Raw genomic sequence first — 17,533 nt, forward strand, 5'->3', positions numbered from 1 at the left:
AACGGGAATGTTCAGGAGATGGATGCTGGAGGACATTGTGGGCGCCGGGGGGGGGGGTGAAGTGCTGTGAATGCCAGGGGATGCATTGGATGCCTGAGGACGTCTCTGAACCAGGTGAGTATAAAAATATTCAAAAATCCGGAATAATCCCTTATCCTAAATGCTCTTGGTACCGAACATTTCAGAAAAAAAGGATACTAAACCTGTACATCCCCCAGAGTAAATAAAAAAAGAAAAATTTAAAAAGTAAAACTTATAAAATCTATCATGAAATGTAAATAGACTTCATCAATTAACTGTGGAAAAAGACAGAGGGTGAAATGTAATAGGGTGAGAGAATCAGAAAGTGAGAAATTTGGTAAGAAATCTCCAGGTTTTTTTTTTTAAGCGGCAATCAAACTGGTTTTTACAGTGTAAATGAAAGCCGCTTACCAAATCTCTCACTGTCTGATTCTCTCACCCTATTACATTTCACCCAGATAGTAAATACTCGATTTTGTTGTAAAAACTGATTAAAAAAATTAAATACTGTAAAAAAAGTTAAGAATAAAATCCAAGAATGCTTTGATGAAGGTCAAAGAAAAACTGTGATAGTAAAGAAGAGTGTTCTTGATGATTACAATAATTATAGCTGCTGAAAAACATGAGTTTAATATGAAAGTGTGAAATACCAGGCAGGGACATAATTAAATGGAAATACAAAAGCAGATGTAGCAGCTCTTTTTATAGTGGATGGAGAAGGCTGTAGATTGTGAAAAGCAAACTAAAATGACTTGTGTCTAAGCTGAAAGCAATGAATCCTCCCCTAGGATACCTGTGAGAGGGAATTGGATGCCTAACGTATATTCTACAACAGCTGATTTATAAGGCAGTTAGATCACACTGTTACTTTATGGAAACAAATTAACTTTAATATGGGCAAAGTGTTGATGAGGAATAACGTCATTAATTTAAATTAGGTTTTGTACCGCTTGGCAAAAAAGACATATACATTTAACTATTTCAGTACTATGCTATGATCACAAATAAACAGAGATAAAAAGAAAGTTTGTACACTGATACAGTAAAGCAGTGATTTTCAACCTTTTTTACCTTGCAGCACACTAAATACATTTTTAAAATTGCCAAGGCTCACCATGAGATCCCTACAGGGCAAAAGACATTGGGGGAAATTTATTAAGCTAAATTTGTAAAACAAAAATCGTATTTTCATAGAAAAATACGATTTTTGGGGGCGTATTCGTATTTTTGACATTTACTATGCCAAAAATAAAATTGTTCGTATTCGTATTGATGGGACATTCATATTTGTATTTACAAATAGGAATGAATACACCATCTAATGAATACGACAGGAATCACCATTCAAAAGAATGATGATTCCTAATTTACTAACCGACCATGTTTTCAATACGGCCGGTAATTAGCAAGTTACGCCCGCTAATTGCCGGCCAAATATGCCAGGAAAATACACTTCATTTTCCTGGCGTATTTGGCTTCATCCTGCACAGATCAGTCAGATCTGTGCAGGCTTCAGTGTGTCAAAATAGAAAACAAAATAAATAAATTTAAAAAATGGCGTGGGGTGGCCCCCATGGCGGTAACCAGCACCAGGCTTAAAGAGTCGGGGCTGTCATGAAACCATCCAGATAGTGCTTCACTGATTTTTTAAAACCAGCCCCAGGCTCCAGGGCCTGGGCTGGTTCCCAAAATACGGGGGACAAAATGACTAGGGGTCCCCCATATTTTAACAACCAGCCCCATGCCCAACCAGCCAGCAGGGTAATGCCGCAGCCGGGGGGAGACTTTATATATTGGCCCCCCGGCCAAAGCATTAAGCCTACCAACCAGTCAGCCTGGCCAGGAGTCCTGGGGAAGTGGGGACCCCCCAAATAAAGGGGTCCCTCCCAACAGGACTTACTTGGCCAGGCTGAAGCCTGGTGCTGTCCTCAATGCCCCTGGGTGGTGGGCATAGAGCTGATTGAAGTGTAAAAAAAATAGAATAAAAAAACTAATGTCTTATACTGTGTAACTATGAGTCCCAGCAAGCCTCCCCCCGCATGCTGGGACTTGGAGAACCACAAGTCCCAGCATGTGGGGCATTAAAGGGCACGCTTGCACTTGTACTTCCGCAGCAAAAAAATAATAAAATAAACACAAGGGTTGAGATTACCTGAAGGGTAAAAAAAGGGGCAGACTAGATGGGCCAAATGGTTCTTATCTGCCGTCAAACTCTATGTTTCTATGACACCATTGAAAAATAAAACTTTAATACATACATTACACATACTGTACATACTGAAACTTACCTTTCTTGAGCCCGTAGGTAAGTCCCTGGGTCTGGGGTCCTGGGTCTGTGGCTGCAGGGTCGGGGCTCCAGGGCTTCAGGGTCCGAAGAAAACCATAGGGATACCTGTGGAAGAAAATCCTACTCACCAAGGTCCTCCGGCGAAGATCACATCCTCTTCTTTCCGACGTAGTCCAGGTCTTCTTAAAATAAAATAAAAAACACGTATGACCCGATCGGTACCCTTTCACAAACTAACCGGAGAGATGCTGAAGTTTCGTCTTCAGCGCCTCTCCTCCGAATGACTCTACTGGCTGCCTAGCGGCATATATGGCTAGGCGGCCCATAGAATCAGTTGTATTAATCAGTCATATTTGAATGCTTTGTAAATTACCCTCCGGAACATGAATTTACATACGGCTGTTTCATTCATATTCATTTGTATTAAGAATAGAAATCGAAATAATCATATTCGTATTCTTAGTAATTTTCCCCCATTGGCTCCCACAGGAAAAAAATAATCTATTGACCCCCATATAAAGAGCATTCACACTGGTCCCCACAGATAACAAAAATAAAATACATTGGACCTTTACATGAAAAGAAGAGACCAGTAAATAACAGTTGAACTGGTGGTGGCTGGAAACTGGTTTGGGCATCTCTAGATCTGGGGGCACACTTGAGAACAGCTCAAGGCACACTAGTGTACCACGGCACAGTGGTTCAAAAACACTGCAGTAAAGGAAGTATACGTTAAAAAAATATATATATATTATATTTGTGTGGGTATTAAAAAATATAGTAAAATGGCTCCCATATTGAGCAAATAAATATTACGGGCTAAATTTACTAAGATGGGAGTTCTATTGTAGAGGGGATGTTGTCCATTGCAACCAATCAGATTATATCTATTATTTTCTAGAAGGTGCTAAATAAAAAAGAAGTAGATTCTGATTCCCATACAGGGCCGGCGCAAGGCACCGGAGCGCCCCAGGCGAGTCGGGGTGGGGGCGCCCCGGTGCCGGGGGAGGTGGGGGGGGTACCTGTCCTGCGGCGCTGTGTAGTTAAAGCTGGCAGCGGCGGCAGCGGGGGGTCCCTGCCGTCAATAAGAAGAAATAACCAGCGCTATCCGCCAGGCTATGCGGAAGTGCTTCTGTTGTGAAAACACTGCCCGCACAGCCAATCAGCGTGCCGCCAGCTCTAACTACACAGCGCCGCAGGACAGGTACCCCCGCAGCACGGGGGGCAAAATGCCGCCCTCCAGTGGCCGGCGCCCTAGGCAAATGCCTAGATTTGCCTAGTGGTGGCGCCGGCCCTGTTCCCATAGCAACATACCATCTTCAATAGAACTTCCATCTTGGTAAATTTAGCCCCCAAGCTAGAACAATGCAAATAAAAGAGCACTATCCATATTAAAGCGAACCAGGGTATTGAACAGATAGTGCTCCTTTTTTTGACTTGGTCTAAATTTTACAGAGGGTCCGTACCTCCTCATTTAGAGCTGCAATAAATAAAAAGTGGCTCTGGAAAAATTTCTAGTAGTGGCCTCACATGAGTGGAACAAAATCAAATGTAGGTGGAACCAACACCAAAATAGGCGGTATTAATAAGCCGTTGCTTTCAATATACTTGCCAGATGTTTAAGCTGCTGTCACAAACCACAAAGCTCAATGTTTCACATAATACCCCACCTCCCCCTACTGAGGTCGAACACAGAACCCAAATTATCCATCAATCAGAAAAAAACTCATTACCATAATTCCCTAAATATCGGAAATATCTCCACCCTCCTCCAGTGGACTCTAAAAACATCCCAGAAATAGTTACACCCCCAGATAGCACCGACTCCTTTAAAAAATTTTTTTTTTTCACAATGTATAGATATGGGTGCCTGCCTTAAATCAAAATTTGCAGCAATGGGTGCTCAGTGAACCATCAACGGTTGTTTGTGTTGGAGATAGGTACAGGGCCACTACTCTGGATGGGGCCACATCTTTAAAAATTAAAGTCACTGGCTGACCGGTGGCCTCACAGTTGTATTGGCCTACTGGGATTCTTCCCTGTAGTCTCTACGGCCAATCCGCCCCTGCATTTACCACAGTGCTGAGTGCATACACTATGGAAGCATGTGGAGAGGACTGCATGAATTGTATTAATTTATTATTTTATTTGAATTGGTTCCTGTGAATGGGTAGGGGCCCCAGTGTAAAGTTGTGTCCAGGGCGTCTAAAGCTGTTGACAGCACTGACCTCATTGAATACAATACTAAAGTCAGGAAGACACAGTAGTTGTAATTTTTAATGAAGTTCTTTATCTTCTTAATATACCTCTTAAATATTACTTAAATTAAATTCAACAGAATGTTTTCATGCAACGGTATGCTTCTTCTGTTCTGAATATATATATTAATTATTTAAGTTCTGACATCTACTATATTTGTATGTTTATTGTATTGTGTTAGGAGGCAACTTTCTGTGAAGAGACTACAAGTTGTTATATACTAAGCTGGGTCATAAGGGAAGTGTTGTACATTTGATACTCCCTTGGTGCACTTAAAGTACCGAGTACAGTATCATGCTTGGGTTATTTAGGATAGTAGACAGCATGAAATATTTGAAGAAAAGTCAATTTAAATGGAATGCGTGGTGTGTGACATTAATACAGTACAATGGATTGTCAAAATGCTTTACAAGTACAGAGAGGGGCATATATTAAAGATTAAGGTTTAAAGAAAATAATTATTAAGACATATACAAGATGGTCAGCTTAATTCTATAGAACTGTTATAGTAGAACAAAATTTTAATAAAAAAAATCTTAAAAACCAAAGTAAAGCTAAAACTTGACATTAATACTGTAGGTATGTTCTATGTTTGTTACTGACCAGAGCCATTGACAGATCTATAAAGGGTGCAAGCTGGGCAGTGTACACGGGTAGCTGGTTCCACAGACTGCACCCATTTAATTGTATATTCTCCTATGGAGTCCAGAGCTACCATTTTTTTGGAGACCTGTGTACAGTATGCTTGTCTTTAGCTAGTGGTGAAGATGGTGAAGATGAAGTGCACACTCTAAAATTGGGCATTTGTCACAAAATGCTGAGGAGCATGGTCATGCCCTTCCCTAAGATTACACTCAAACTAGTACCCACTCACCATGGTCAAGCCATCCTGGCCAAATTAGGAACCTTTGCGCTAGGTAGTTCTTGATAAAGTTCTCTCCAGGGACATAAACTACACTGAGTAATCCCACCTAGTTGTATTGTATCAGCGGATAATTAGCCTGTTATCTCACTGGATGGCCTGCAGTTCAAAAACATTAATCCTGCCCTCAATCTCCATTCACTCCAGAGAACCTTTAAACCAGCTCTTACTACAAGTAGATCCAAGTTTGTCCATTATACTTTACAATTTCTCTAGGGTTTAAAGGCCATAAGATACAAACCTGGGACCAGGGCTGGCTCTACCAGTAGGCAGCATTAGTTAGCTGCCTAGGGTGCTGGGATCTGGGTGGGGACGCCACCAAGTCTGCCTATCAGAAAATCAAGGATGTCTTAGGACTCTTGTATTTAATTCAGGTGGTAGCGGTGGAACTTCTAAAACCTCACCTTTATACTTACCCATGAGGCATACTTACCTTTTTTCCTGTCCCCTCCTAGGCTGCCTTCAGGGAAAGCAGGGGCTGTGCCCACCTTCCCAGGGGGGGCTGAGAGGACCACCCGATTTATGGAAGTCTCCATTCCAGACTTCTAGGCCTTGAGGGGTAGCAAAGTGAGTTTTGTGGCAGTATAGACGGGGGGGGGGGGGGGGGGTTGGTTGTATGTTCCACATAGACCATCTGTAATCTTTATCAGTGTTCTATCACTATAATGTATATATAACAATACACCAACATAGACAAGAAAATGATCTGATTGCATATATTATAATTTTAGACACTCTACCAGCACTTTATATACAGGTAGAAGGACAATTGGGCATCTGTTGTCACATTTTCCTTTCTGTATAATATTTGGATCCACTAAAAGATCTTCTCTTTCCCTGGGAAGAATTATTAGTGGCAGTTTGTTAAATGTTATTATTACGCTTGTAGCTACTGACATGAGGGGGATATTACTACTGTATGAATTACTGAAGAGTTTGTGCAAATATTGACTTTGTTCTCGATGCAGCAATAACGTGCCTCTCTTTGTTAGCAATGATAATTAATATAAATATATCTGTTGACATCACAATGACTATCTGTAGAACTGCAGCTGTCATTGTGCTGTAGCAGGGAGGAAGCACATGTAAGAATAAAAAAAGTGAAACAATAACATACAGTAAGCAAGCTAATCTGTGGTTCTGCTGCTAAAGTATGTATCACATACAGTGCACACGCATACAGGGGGTGATTCTGAAGTGATGATGGGGGGTCTGCGCATGTGCAGGTCCCTGTGTGAACGTCTTCCATGAGTATGACAATTGCCTAGGTGTTTGCATGGGTAGGGGAGGGGGTCGGAAGGGGGCAGACATCGACACGGAGCAGAGGAATGCCCAGCATTTAATGGGCTTCCCCATGAAAATGTTGAGTGTTCCCCTGGGAAGGCAGGCAGGCCGATGCCTGCTTTGGGCGGGTGGCTTACATCACAGGACACACCCTTTCGGTGGACTCCGATGGGAATAAAAGTCAGTTTAGACCATCAAATGATTTATCTCCCCTTTGGCCGTATGCGAGGGTGTGCATTTGTGTATATGCCCTTGCATGGCACCAAGGGGATTTCGTTTCGGGGGGGGGGGGGGGGGGGGCTGATGGCATTAAGCCGTTAAGCAAACAACTGCTGCTTAGCAAGCGGTGCTGAATCAGACCCACAGTACAGTAGCCTACACTACTAATGACGAAGGTCACAGCATCCAAAAACCTTTTCCTGGCATACAATAAGAGTTTAGGTGGCTCCTTGTACAGGGCGATACACATACGACATTGGTTGAGGCTTACTCTTTACAGTATGTTCCATAAATGATGACATTTTGAATTGTCCCCCACTCTGGTCGGCATTATTTGTTAACCAGTCTAGTTTCAATGAATTATGAAACATCACTGGAGGCTCTTGATCAGTACATACAGCACTATAGCCTGTATGTTTAGTATCTGGATGGCAAGCAGAATATGTCTAGGTTGACACCAAAAGGTCAACATGCACAAGGTTGACACTGTCAAAAGGTCGACAGAAGAAGAAAGCTGGCACGGAAAAGGTCAACACATGAGAAGGTAGACATTAGTTTTTGGAATTATTTTGGGAACTTTTTCATACTTTACCATCCACATGGACTCCGATTAGGAGCAGTAAAGTGTGTGGGTCTACATGTTCAGGTGTCGACATTGACACCATGTCATCATTTTGTTTGTCTTGACCTTTTGTAAATTTTTATTTCGTGCATGTCCACCTTTTGCTGTTGACCTAATGACTGTTGGTCTAGGGCATTGACTGTGAGCCATATCACACCTTGTACATACCTGCCAACTTCTGTAAGTTGGACGTCGGGACACAGGTGTGGTGAAACCAAGCCAGTCTAAGAAAGACTAAGGTGTGGCCTATTTAAATGGTTGTGGCCTTGCCAGAATGATTCTCCCACTAGTCATGCCCTCATTTCCATCACTGTGAGGGTATGGCCAACAGAAAGTGACAGGGGGACTCCCAACTGCCTCCCCGCCATGGGATTCTGCTGCCCGCGTGTGGAACATTGGATAATAAAAAAAATAGGAACTCTCTCTCAAAAATCGGGACAGCTGCGAGGTATGCCTTCTATTTTTATAATATTAATGTACCAGATAATTGCTGTAACTGGACTGAATCTCCCTACTGTGTGTTCCCAGTGGCGGATTTGGGTGGGGGCACCCAGGCCGTGCCCCCCCTGTCAGTTTGTTATGGATCCTCCTCTGTGTGTTGCCATGTGCTTTAGTCATACTGTACTTTCAGGATCATGTGTATTTGCTGTATCATAGATAAACCTTGAATAACACCAGTGGAAAAAAAATTTCTCTCATTTACTGTATTTCATTAGATCTGATTAATGTTTCACAAATTGTGGTTGTACTTGATAATGCAGTAGTACTAGCAATTATATTACTATTACCGACCTAACCTAACATTATCTGCAATAGCTAGCAGCCTGCAAACCTAATTACAGGAACAGTCGTTCTCAACTTTTATTTTTACTTTGTCCTCCATTTGCCATACATTTCTTCGCTTCTGGTGTTGTAAACCTTTTAAACAGACACTGGCACTATGATTGGATAGACAGTTGTAGCAGCATTATCCTTGAACTAAAGTTCAATGTGGATCTTATTTCTAATTATGCAGTAACATGCAAGGCATTCAAATGTTGCCGACCTTGATAGGTGACAGTAAGGAGGGTGCTGTAATACACAGGCCCTGTGCACTAAAAAGGTTGAATATACCTTTCATTACTATTCCCAGTGCACCTCACAGTCACAACTGTTGTTTGGTCTGTCTAATGCGGCAATTTGTCATTATAAAGCGAAATAATTACACTGCTAACTTCCTTTCTAAGATGTTTACCGCTGAAGGTGCTCTCTGTATGAATATTTCCGTTGTACTTCAACTGTGTAATAGACCGTTTAATATTTGTGATCTATAATTAAAGAAACAGTTTTCAACAATGCATTCATTCCCAGTCAGGGGGACTAGTGTTTATCTTTTCATTCATTGTACTGCTTTATACTGTCGCACTGTCCATGGAGAGATGTTTTACAAATGAAAAAACAATAACATCATTGATGTAACTTTGGAAGTTTTGTGGGGTTTGTATAAATTAATTCAGAAATAAATTTACAAAGTTTGTTCACAGCGATAATCAGGAGAAAAAAAAACATGGATATGTTTGCAAATCTTATTTTTTACCAAAAAGGGTGGAAATGTGGGAAAGTTAATGTAAACTGTTTGGGTATACTTGTAATGTTGTATGTATAATTCCAGGATTTCTCTCATGCTGCCCCTATGCTCTGGAATGCCTTCACACACACCAGACACTCCCCCAGCCTCCCTGCCTTCAAATGTGCCCTCCAATCACATGTCTTTAGCTGAACCTAGGACCCTTTCTTCTTCACATCGCAGTCACTCACTACCTAAGCTGTACTCTTGTATGTACTGTAGCAATAATAATATTAATAATAATGATGATGTGTTACATGGGTTCATTGAATGACATGTATCATTCCACTTCTAAACTGGCAGCTGAAATCTGTATGAATGGCAATGATGCTCTAGCATTAAGTAACGGAAAGGCATCCTTTGGATCAAGCGATGGCATTAGCTTTCAGGACCAAGGTGCCTATTTCAGACCTGATCGCTATGGCCCAATTTAGCAGTGCCATACAATTACCTTGCAATTAGATAGCCGTTGCCCAGTCTGAAGTCCTGTCCCAGTCCTTGCAAATTTTTTATCACGGCTTGAAAAAAGTAGCTGGATCGGCAATTAGCAGCAAGTCCATTTTGTAAGCCGCTCGCCATCAAAGATTTTCCCAGTGTGCGCAGTCTTTGTGTAGCCCAGGACTTACTTGACGGCTGTGATAGAATCAGGCTTATCAGTGGCGGAGCTGACATCACATGGCTTCCCCTTCAATGTCTGGGCACACCTGCACGTTCCCTGACACTCCCAGAAAACATCCGGTTACCATCCACAAATGCTGACTTCCTGCTAATCAACGTGTGTATGGCCAGTAATAAAAACATTTGGAGGATTTTATCACAGGACAGCCTCACACAGTCAATCTATAATTGTCTAAATAAACCCCCAAGATCTGGAAAGCTTTGATATATATATATATATATATATATATATATATATATATATATATATATATATATATATATATATATAGTTCCTGAAGGCGGCACTCCAAAATAAAGCCACCAAGGTAAGGGTCCAAATTGGCAAAAAAGCAGATTGCAGTCCTGCAGCAAGCTATGTGGACTCCTAGTTTGACAGTGAATAGGTCAACACCAATAGAATGAGATGCACAATGATGACATTGACAAAAGAATGATACAAGCAAAAGGTCAACATGAAAAAGTCAGTATGAGTTGTTTTCTTCAATGTCAAGACCTGAGCAAGTGGAACCCCAAGTAGTGTCCTCCAGGAGAGGTAAGTATTGAAGAATATGGGTGCAGATTGTGCAGTGCGATTCCCCCTGGACGAAGGGACCTTTGCACCATACACCTTGTTCTAGGGCTTCTTCATGTAGGGAAGGCAGCAGCTCCGTTCCAGAACAATTTACCAGGAGTGCCGCCTTAAGTCCTGAAGTCGATGCAAGCAACAGCGAAGCGATAGAGCACCATAAACACTATCCCTTCGCAGTCAGAAGAACATTAAAAGTTAATTTGTGATATCACCCTAAGGTATTTCACTTATTACCGCATTAATTGTTCTTCATACGGAACCAGAAATAGCTGTGACTGCTGGCTATGTGTACATAGGTGCCCAAATCAGACCTGTTTGCACAGGTCCGAATTCTGTCTCATCCCCAAAGTTGGGGGTCTGTGCATGCGTGGTTCTGCACATGTTCAAACCCCCTCAGCGAGCGCCTTGGGCAAATTTTTCATTGGTCTGGGTACTTAATGCTTGGTTGGGAGGCAGGGTTCGTTCCAAAGGGCACACCCAGCATTTCGTGGGCTTGCCCACAAAAACAGTGGGTGCTTTCATATAAACACTGGGATGGCCCCTTAGAATCAGCGCCCGCCCCTAATTCGTCTGAAAGCGTTCATCTGAAAAATAAGTCCTGGCTTACAAACAGAGGAAAAATCATTCGATGTTGAGCGAACCTCAAATAATTTTTCCTCTATGCAGCCGCAAGTGAGTAGACATCCGCTTGCATGGAAGTGCAGGGACTTAGGTGGCGGGGGCATGCGTTTGGCGGTCTGAATTACCCCCATACTGCACGATTAGAATAAAACTGTTTAATTAGTACATTTTGAATGATGCACAACAGACAATAGAACAAAGTGCTCTCTCTCTCTCTATTTTCACCCTACCCAGTCCCCACCTGATCCAGATAATTTTGTCATTGCATATTTATAGTACATTGTATAGCAGGAATATCTTATGTTATGCCAAACCATTCAAACTGCATCTAAATTATGCATTATGTCAGTATTTTATTTCACAGCACAAGCAGAGAGAAAAGAGAATGTTGGTTGGAAAATAATAATGATAAAAAAAATTTTTTAGCCCCTAAGCATTGTGTTCTCCAAGAATGATGTGTTACAATACTATACAACCCTTCATTTGCATATATTGCACAGTCTTCATTTTAATTTTAGATTAAAAACAGATAACCATCTGGTCCAATATCCTTGTACTTTTGTCCTTCACTTACCCCAAAGGTAATGTAAGAAAGAAATGTGTCACTGCCGCTTGTCACCATTAAATCGACAAACATGCTTTCGGTGTATAATCCATTTTTAATAACAGTTCTGTAGTAGTGACTGTTCTGATAAGACAGCTTACTGTGCGTGTTTATGACTTTGCAAATGCAATATGCATTTTTAAGTAAGCTACAGCGGGATGCCTGCTTATTTGTTTGATATTTGCGATTATTGCACTCATACGATAAACATGTTCACTTTCAGTTAATGAAAAACGAGAAATTATTTTAGCACTGGTTCAAGCAAAAAATATTTATGTAGAATATGAATAAATGGAACGCATGAATTGTTGATATTGTGCCTGATTCAGATCCTATAACTAATTAGAGAATTTGTAACTCAAGCGATTGTTGAACAACTGTGCATGCGTACTGTACGCATCGCGCATGCACAAGGGGAATTAGCAACAGAAAATGGGTTTGGATCGTAAACGTAATCTCTGTGCAGTTTTACAGACAGGAAGCCGGCGTTTGGGGGTGGAACCCTGACGTGGTTGGAAAAATGCGTGTGTGCCTAGGTGTTTTTGAGGAAGGCCTGTGACGTCAGCAATGACCACTTCCAGTCTGTCTCATTTGTAAATTAGTGGAAGCCTCAGACCTACTGACATTTGCACAGGTGGCAAAAACTGTTCAATGGTTTGGAAATTGAGTATGGGTTAAAAAGGTCAACAGGGTCATAAGGTTGTCATGGAAAAGGTAGACATTTTGTATTTTTCATAATATCTGTACAAAATTATTACAGGTTGAGTATCCCTTATCTGAAATGCTCAGGACCATCAGCATTCCAGGTAAGGGATTTTTACGGTTTTGGGATTTTTTTTTACATACTTACCTGGTACCGCAATGGTATCATGGCATCCCCTGGTGTCCTCTGCATCCCACGGCATCCATGGCAGCCTTCAGGATCTTCTTTAGCGATCCCAGTAGTGGATTGTGCAAATTTGCAGGCACACCAGTGACGTCACCGGCACGACCGCGCAACCACGCAATGCACTCCTGGGACCGCTGAAGACAGCTAAGAAGCTCCTGAAGGCTGCTGTGGACATCGGGGGACTAGGTAAGTATGAAAAAGGGGGCAGGAGGGGGTAAAACAAAATCTAAAATACTCTAAAAAAACACGTTTTTTGGAATATTGTGGATACGAGATCTCCGGATATGGGAGACTCGACCTTTAGTTAAAAAATAATAAAAAATGTAAAAATGCGTATTGACCACTTATGGAACCTGTGGACCTTATTGTACAGTCTACTTTTTCTATCTTGACCTTTTAAATTTGTTGACCATTTATATGTTGATCAGTTGGGTTTGACCTTTAGTCTATTTTTTTATTGCACATCTATCAATGTGATACCCATGTACATGTAGAGCACCACTCTTTAATACCATTTGAGCGCTACTATACAGTCTGTTGTTTTTTTAAATGATGGCGATTCTCCAGGACACATTGGAGCCATCCGCTGACCATACCCAACTCCATCTATACAAACATGGTTTGTGTTGAATGCATTGAGTTTCCAGTGCAACTGGGCATAACGAGGTTCACAGAGAAAAAAGTTTTTGTTGAGGGGAATATGCACTATTAAAATATTATTTTTTTATTTCTTTTTTTATGAAAGATGGGGTCATAACTGACTATTATTATAGATGAATTCTCTATTTTACATCACTATGTAATCCTGACCCCTAGGTCCTTTAGCTGTCTAGTGATTGATGGTTATACCGCAAATCAAAAGAAAAACTAACTGAAGATCCATTAAAAACTATAAATAGATTGGGGTACTAGCATGCTCCCCACCCGAGTTTCTTTTTTCTTTTGTTTTCTTCATTATGAGGTTCCCACAATATGTGTATATATATATATATATATATATATATATATATATATATATATATATATATAAAAAATGGGTTAACCTCCGTAGTGCGCTAATATTGGAAAGACAGCAGCTCCTCCGATAAAGTTCTCCTGTTAGTGAGAGCCTGGGGTGTACAGAGATACAAAAGGGGGTTATCGGAGTGCGCTAGAGTGAGTACCACTTAGCCAATACACAATTAGTCCAAATAGTTGGAATTCTTTTCAGACTTTTTACAGAACAGTTCTTTCATCCGTTTTTGAAATGAGAAGGAAACTCCTTTTAGGAAATACGATCCTTTATTCATAAAAACCAACGCGTTTCGTCGCACAGGACTTCGTCAGGGGTAAAGCAATAAAGTATACATAAAATCTCAACAGGTAGATGTAGGGTCAGTGTTTTTACACTGTAAAATATCTACAGACTTTCTTCCGTGTGTGTATAATTAGCCCTTTACGGGTATCCACTTAGAAAAAATATCTTTAGGATTTGTAAGTAGTGATAACCATGGCTAAGAAAAGTCCTTGGGTGTATTTCACCTACTCAAAAGATAAGGTCAAACTGGTTTAGTCCACCAGTGTCTTAACATATATCAACCACGATCCCACAATAGATATGTCCTAAACAAACTGCCGGCAGATGCTCTAATGCTGCTGGATATCCCCAGTAACAGTCACTATTCTCCTCTGCAGACAGGTACATCAGATTGTATTGGCTAAGTGGTACTCACTCTAGCGCACTCCGATAACCCCCTTTTGTAAGCATTCGATACACATTTTGAAAGAGGTAAATATTTTGAAGATATTTTTAGAATTGACAAGTTCTTATCCTTAATTGTAAGCAATGATACAAGTGCTTAGCTTGTCTCTATGAAGGACTTATATTACGTATCATGCTCAATAATATATGGTTGAATATTATTTTTTAACTCTAAAGCTATTATCAGCCATCACATTTCAACAACACAATTCAGAGCGCATCTACAAATAGTCAAGAGGTTTATTTATTTTTGAGACCAAGGATAGAGGAGAATGGACAAATTTGTTTAAATTAAGAGGGAGAAAATAGTAACTCAAATAACCAAAACTAGCCTAAAACTGTGGACACATATATATATACAGTGTTGACAATGGGGGAAGGGGGTGGGGGTTGCACTGGGTTCCATTCCTTTTTATGGGTAAAGACTAAGCAAAAGTGATGATCTCTGATGAAGCCCTCCCAGGGGGCACAGCCATTCCCCATGCAGCATAGAAAAATAGCTCTGGTATTTTCCCCAGAGCATGGCCACACTCATATAGTAATATCAAACAATATAGGAAGATTCTCCTCCAAACGTGCAGGGGGATAATTAGAAGATGGTGCTCCCAAAGTTCCCAAATGCTCCAGGGATCATATATGGAACAATATAGGAAGATTCTCCTGCAAACTTGCAGGGGGATAATTATTAGATGGTGCTCCCAAAGTTCCCGAATGCTTCAGGGGTCATATAGGGGACCCCCAGCAGATGTCTGCAGCTATACAGTGCTTGAAGACACCGGACCATACTGTACATACAGTACAGTTCCGATCCAGCACATCAGTCCATTGCTTACATTGAGCCACTGTGCCAGGATCAGAATCAGGTCTATAAGTCTACATTTAGAAGACAATAGATCATATTGGGGCAGATGTATTAAGCAGGGGTGAATGGGCCATAAACCTTACAGTGAAGTTTCCTGGGAGTCCGACACACCTATGAGGCCACCTATCAAGAGTTTTGGCCGTGTCCCCCTTCTGTCTCCCACACAAGCAACCTTTGCTTGTTTACAAAGTTCCCAACATTGCAAGTACTCATCTAAGTCTGGTGCCAATCTATATTCATTGTGACATCTGTTAAAGGGGCATTGGGTGCTATCTTGCGGTGTACCAATTTATGTGGTGTTTCTGGGCTGCACTGGGGGAGGGGGATTATGTTTATGATCTATTTGTCTCAGTGTGGGGGGGGGAGGTGGTGTATTATTTGAAATGTGAAGGTTTGTCACAGCAGTTTAAAGGTCTGGGGCTGTTAAACTGCAGAGTGCATTGAATCCAACAGCTACCACACAGATATATGGATTAATCTTGCCTATTTTGGTGTTGGCCCTGCCTACATTTCTTTTGGTGCCGCCCACATGACGCCAATTGAGCCTGGTGAAGTGATAAAGTGGAAAGTAATGCAGCAGCAAATCAGCTCCTAACTGTCAAACCCAGTATGTATCTTAACAGGCTGGTGCGTTATCGCCTTCCACTTTTCACTTCACTTCACCAGGCTTAATACATCTGCCCCATTATTCTGTATGGCGCTGTCATAGTTGCTGTCTGTATATAGTTATATTTATATATATATATATATATATATATATATATATATATATATATACTGTATATTTTAAACCGGTGGCGGAACTGTCACCGTTACTGTCTGGAAAGCTTTATGTTCAGACGACACATTAACTCCACAAAATAATTTATTTCTGTTTATTTTGTAACAATTCATAGACAAATTCTGCTTGTAAACAATATTTCTTTTCCAGACAATTTCTTCAATTCCACCCACTTTGGAAACTCTTCATCAATTGTTAACGGTGTATAAATAAAATGACACATACATATACATTGCTGAAGAACTATGAATGAATAAAACATGAATGATCTTCATATTGTGTGTCCCTGACAATGCAGCATCTATGTGAGCAGGTTCTCCCTGAAGATGATGTGTGTATAGTTGGAAATGCGAAGCTTTAAGATGTTTACTTATGAGAATACAAATCATTTTAATAGACTTTCCTAGAGAAAGAAGCAGGCATGATTTTGAGCCACCATCTGTGAGTTCCTAATTAGTTAATTAAATAGCACATTATAAACGGCTATACATGTTTACGAGTTGCACAGCCATTTGCATTACAGTCCAATGATATCTAATTCCGTTTCTGTCTCCTGACATTGAGCTTGTCTCAGGTTCTCCTCCACTTGTGTTTTGCAGGCACAACAGCTAACAGACCTGGAGCAGAAGTTAACCGTGGCAAAAAAAGAAATGGAAAAGGCATCACTTGATAATGTAAGGGCTTGATATTACTATATGTATATATATTTTACTGATATTACCAACTTAAGTTTGTGTGTTTAACCATTTGAATGCCAACATCTCTGTGAGAGTTGTGCAAAATGTCTGCCAGCGTCAATCACATGTGTTATATAAATTCAAATAAAAAATGTTGTGTAAAAAAAAAACATTATATTTCTTATGTAAGGTAAACATTACAGGTCATTATGATGAATAAAAATGTTTGCTTGGCCATTTACACACCTATTTCGACAAATTTACCTGGCACTCAAAGAGATGACATCATGTCAAGTTGGCTGCTCTTATACATTATCTTGTAGGAAGCCGGGGTGGAGATGCAGATAGGAGGTGATGGGGATAAAGCCGGCTAGCTGTATCACTAGACCCCACTCACTAACTAGGGAAATTTTCCATGATTGCCACGTACAGTATTTGCATAGCAGCTGGGCCACAATAATGTATTTTCATACAAATGCACTACCGTAAGTCCACCCCCCTCTTTGGGAACCCCTGGTTTCCTCTATTCATCTCCAGATTCTGCACACTTGAGTAGGAAGAGGGTGGGATACAAGGCTGTGAGGGAATGCCCTAAAAATTGGGTGTCTCCTGCAGGATCCAGGAGAGTAAGCGGGTATGATGTTGCGACTTTACCAAATGCACAATTGCATTTATCAATACTTGACGTTATAGCTGGCATCATTATCAGGGCACACTTGCTCTTAGGACCACTGTATGGTTTCCCGGCACCCTAGACAACACCCTTCCTGACACCAATACCTGCTTTCCGACTTGGGGAGTTGTAAAAGTCTTGCAATCTATTAAAATGACTTGTAGTAGGCACACTTTTTCCCATGCTTCAAAATCTATTCTTTATAATAAAGTAAAG

At 40.9% G+C, this 17,533-nt stretch overlaps 1 protein-coding gene across 2 annotated transcripts in view; it reads left to right on the top strand.

Annotated features, from left to right (window-relative positions):
• LUZP2 (leucine zipper protein 2) overlaps positions 1-17,533 on the top strand; it is a 538,553-nt gene that overhangs the window by 428,611 nt on the left and 92,409 nt on the right. For both annotated transcript variants that reach the window (XM_083164175.1, XM_083164176.1), the window contains exon 8: positions 16,567-16,641. In XM_083164175.1, coding sequence (XP_083020301.1) covers positions 16,567-16,641 — 75 coding nt within the window. The remainder of the gene's footprint in view (positions 1-16,566; positions 16,642-17,533) is intronic.

The sequence above is a fragment of the Crinia signifera genome, chromosome 11 (genome assembly GCF_055691185.1).
Source record: "Crinia signifera chromosome 11, ASM5569118v1, whole genome shotgun sequence".
In the NCBI taxonomy this organism is placed as follows: Eukaryota; Metazoa; Chordata; class Amphibia; order Anura; family Myobatrachidae; genus Crinia; species Crinia signifera.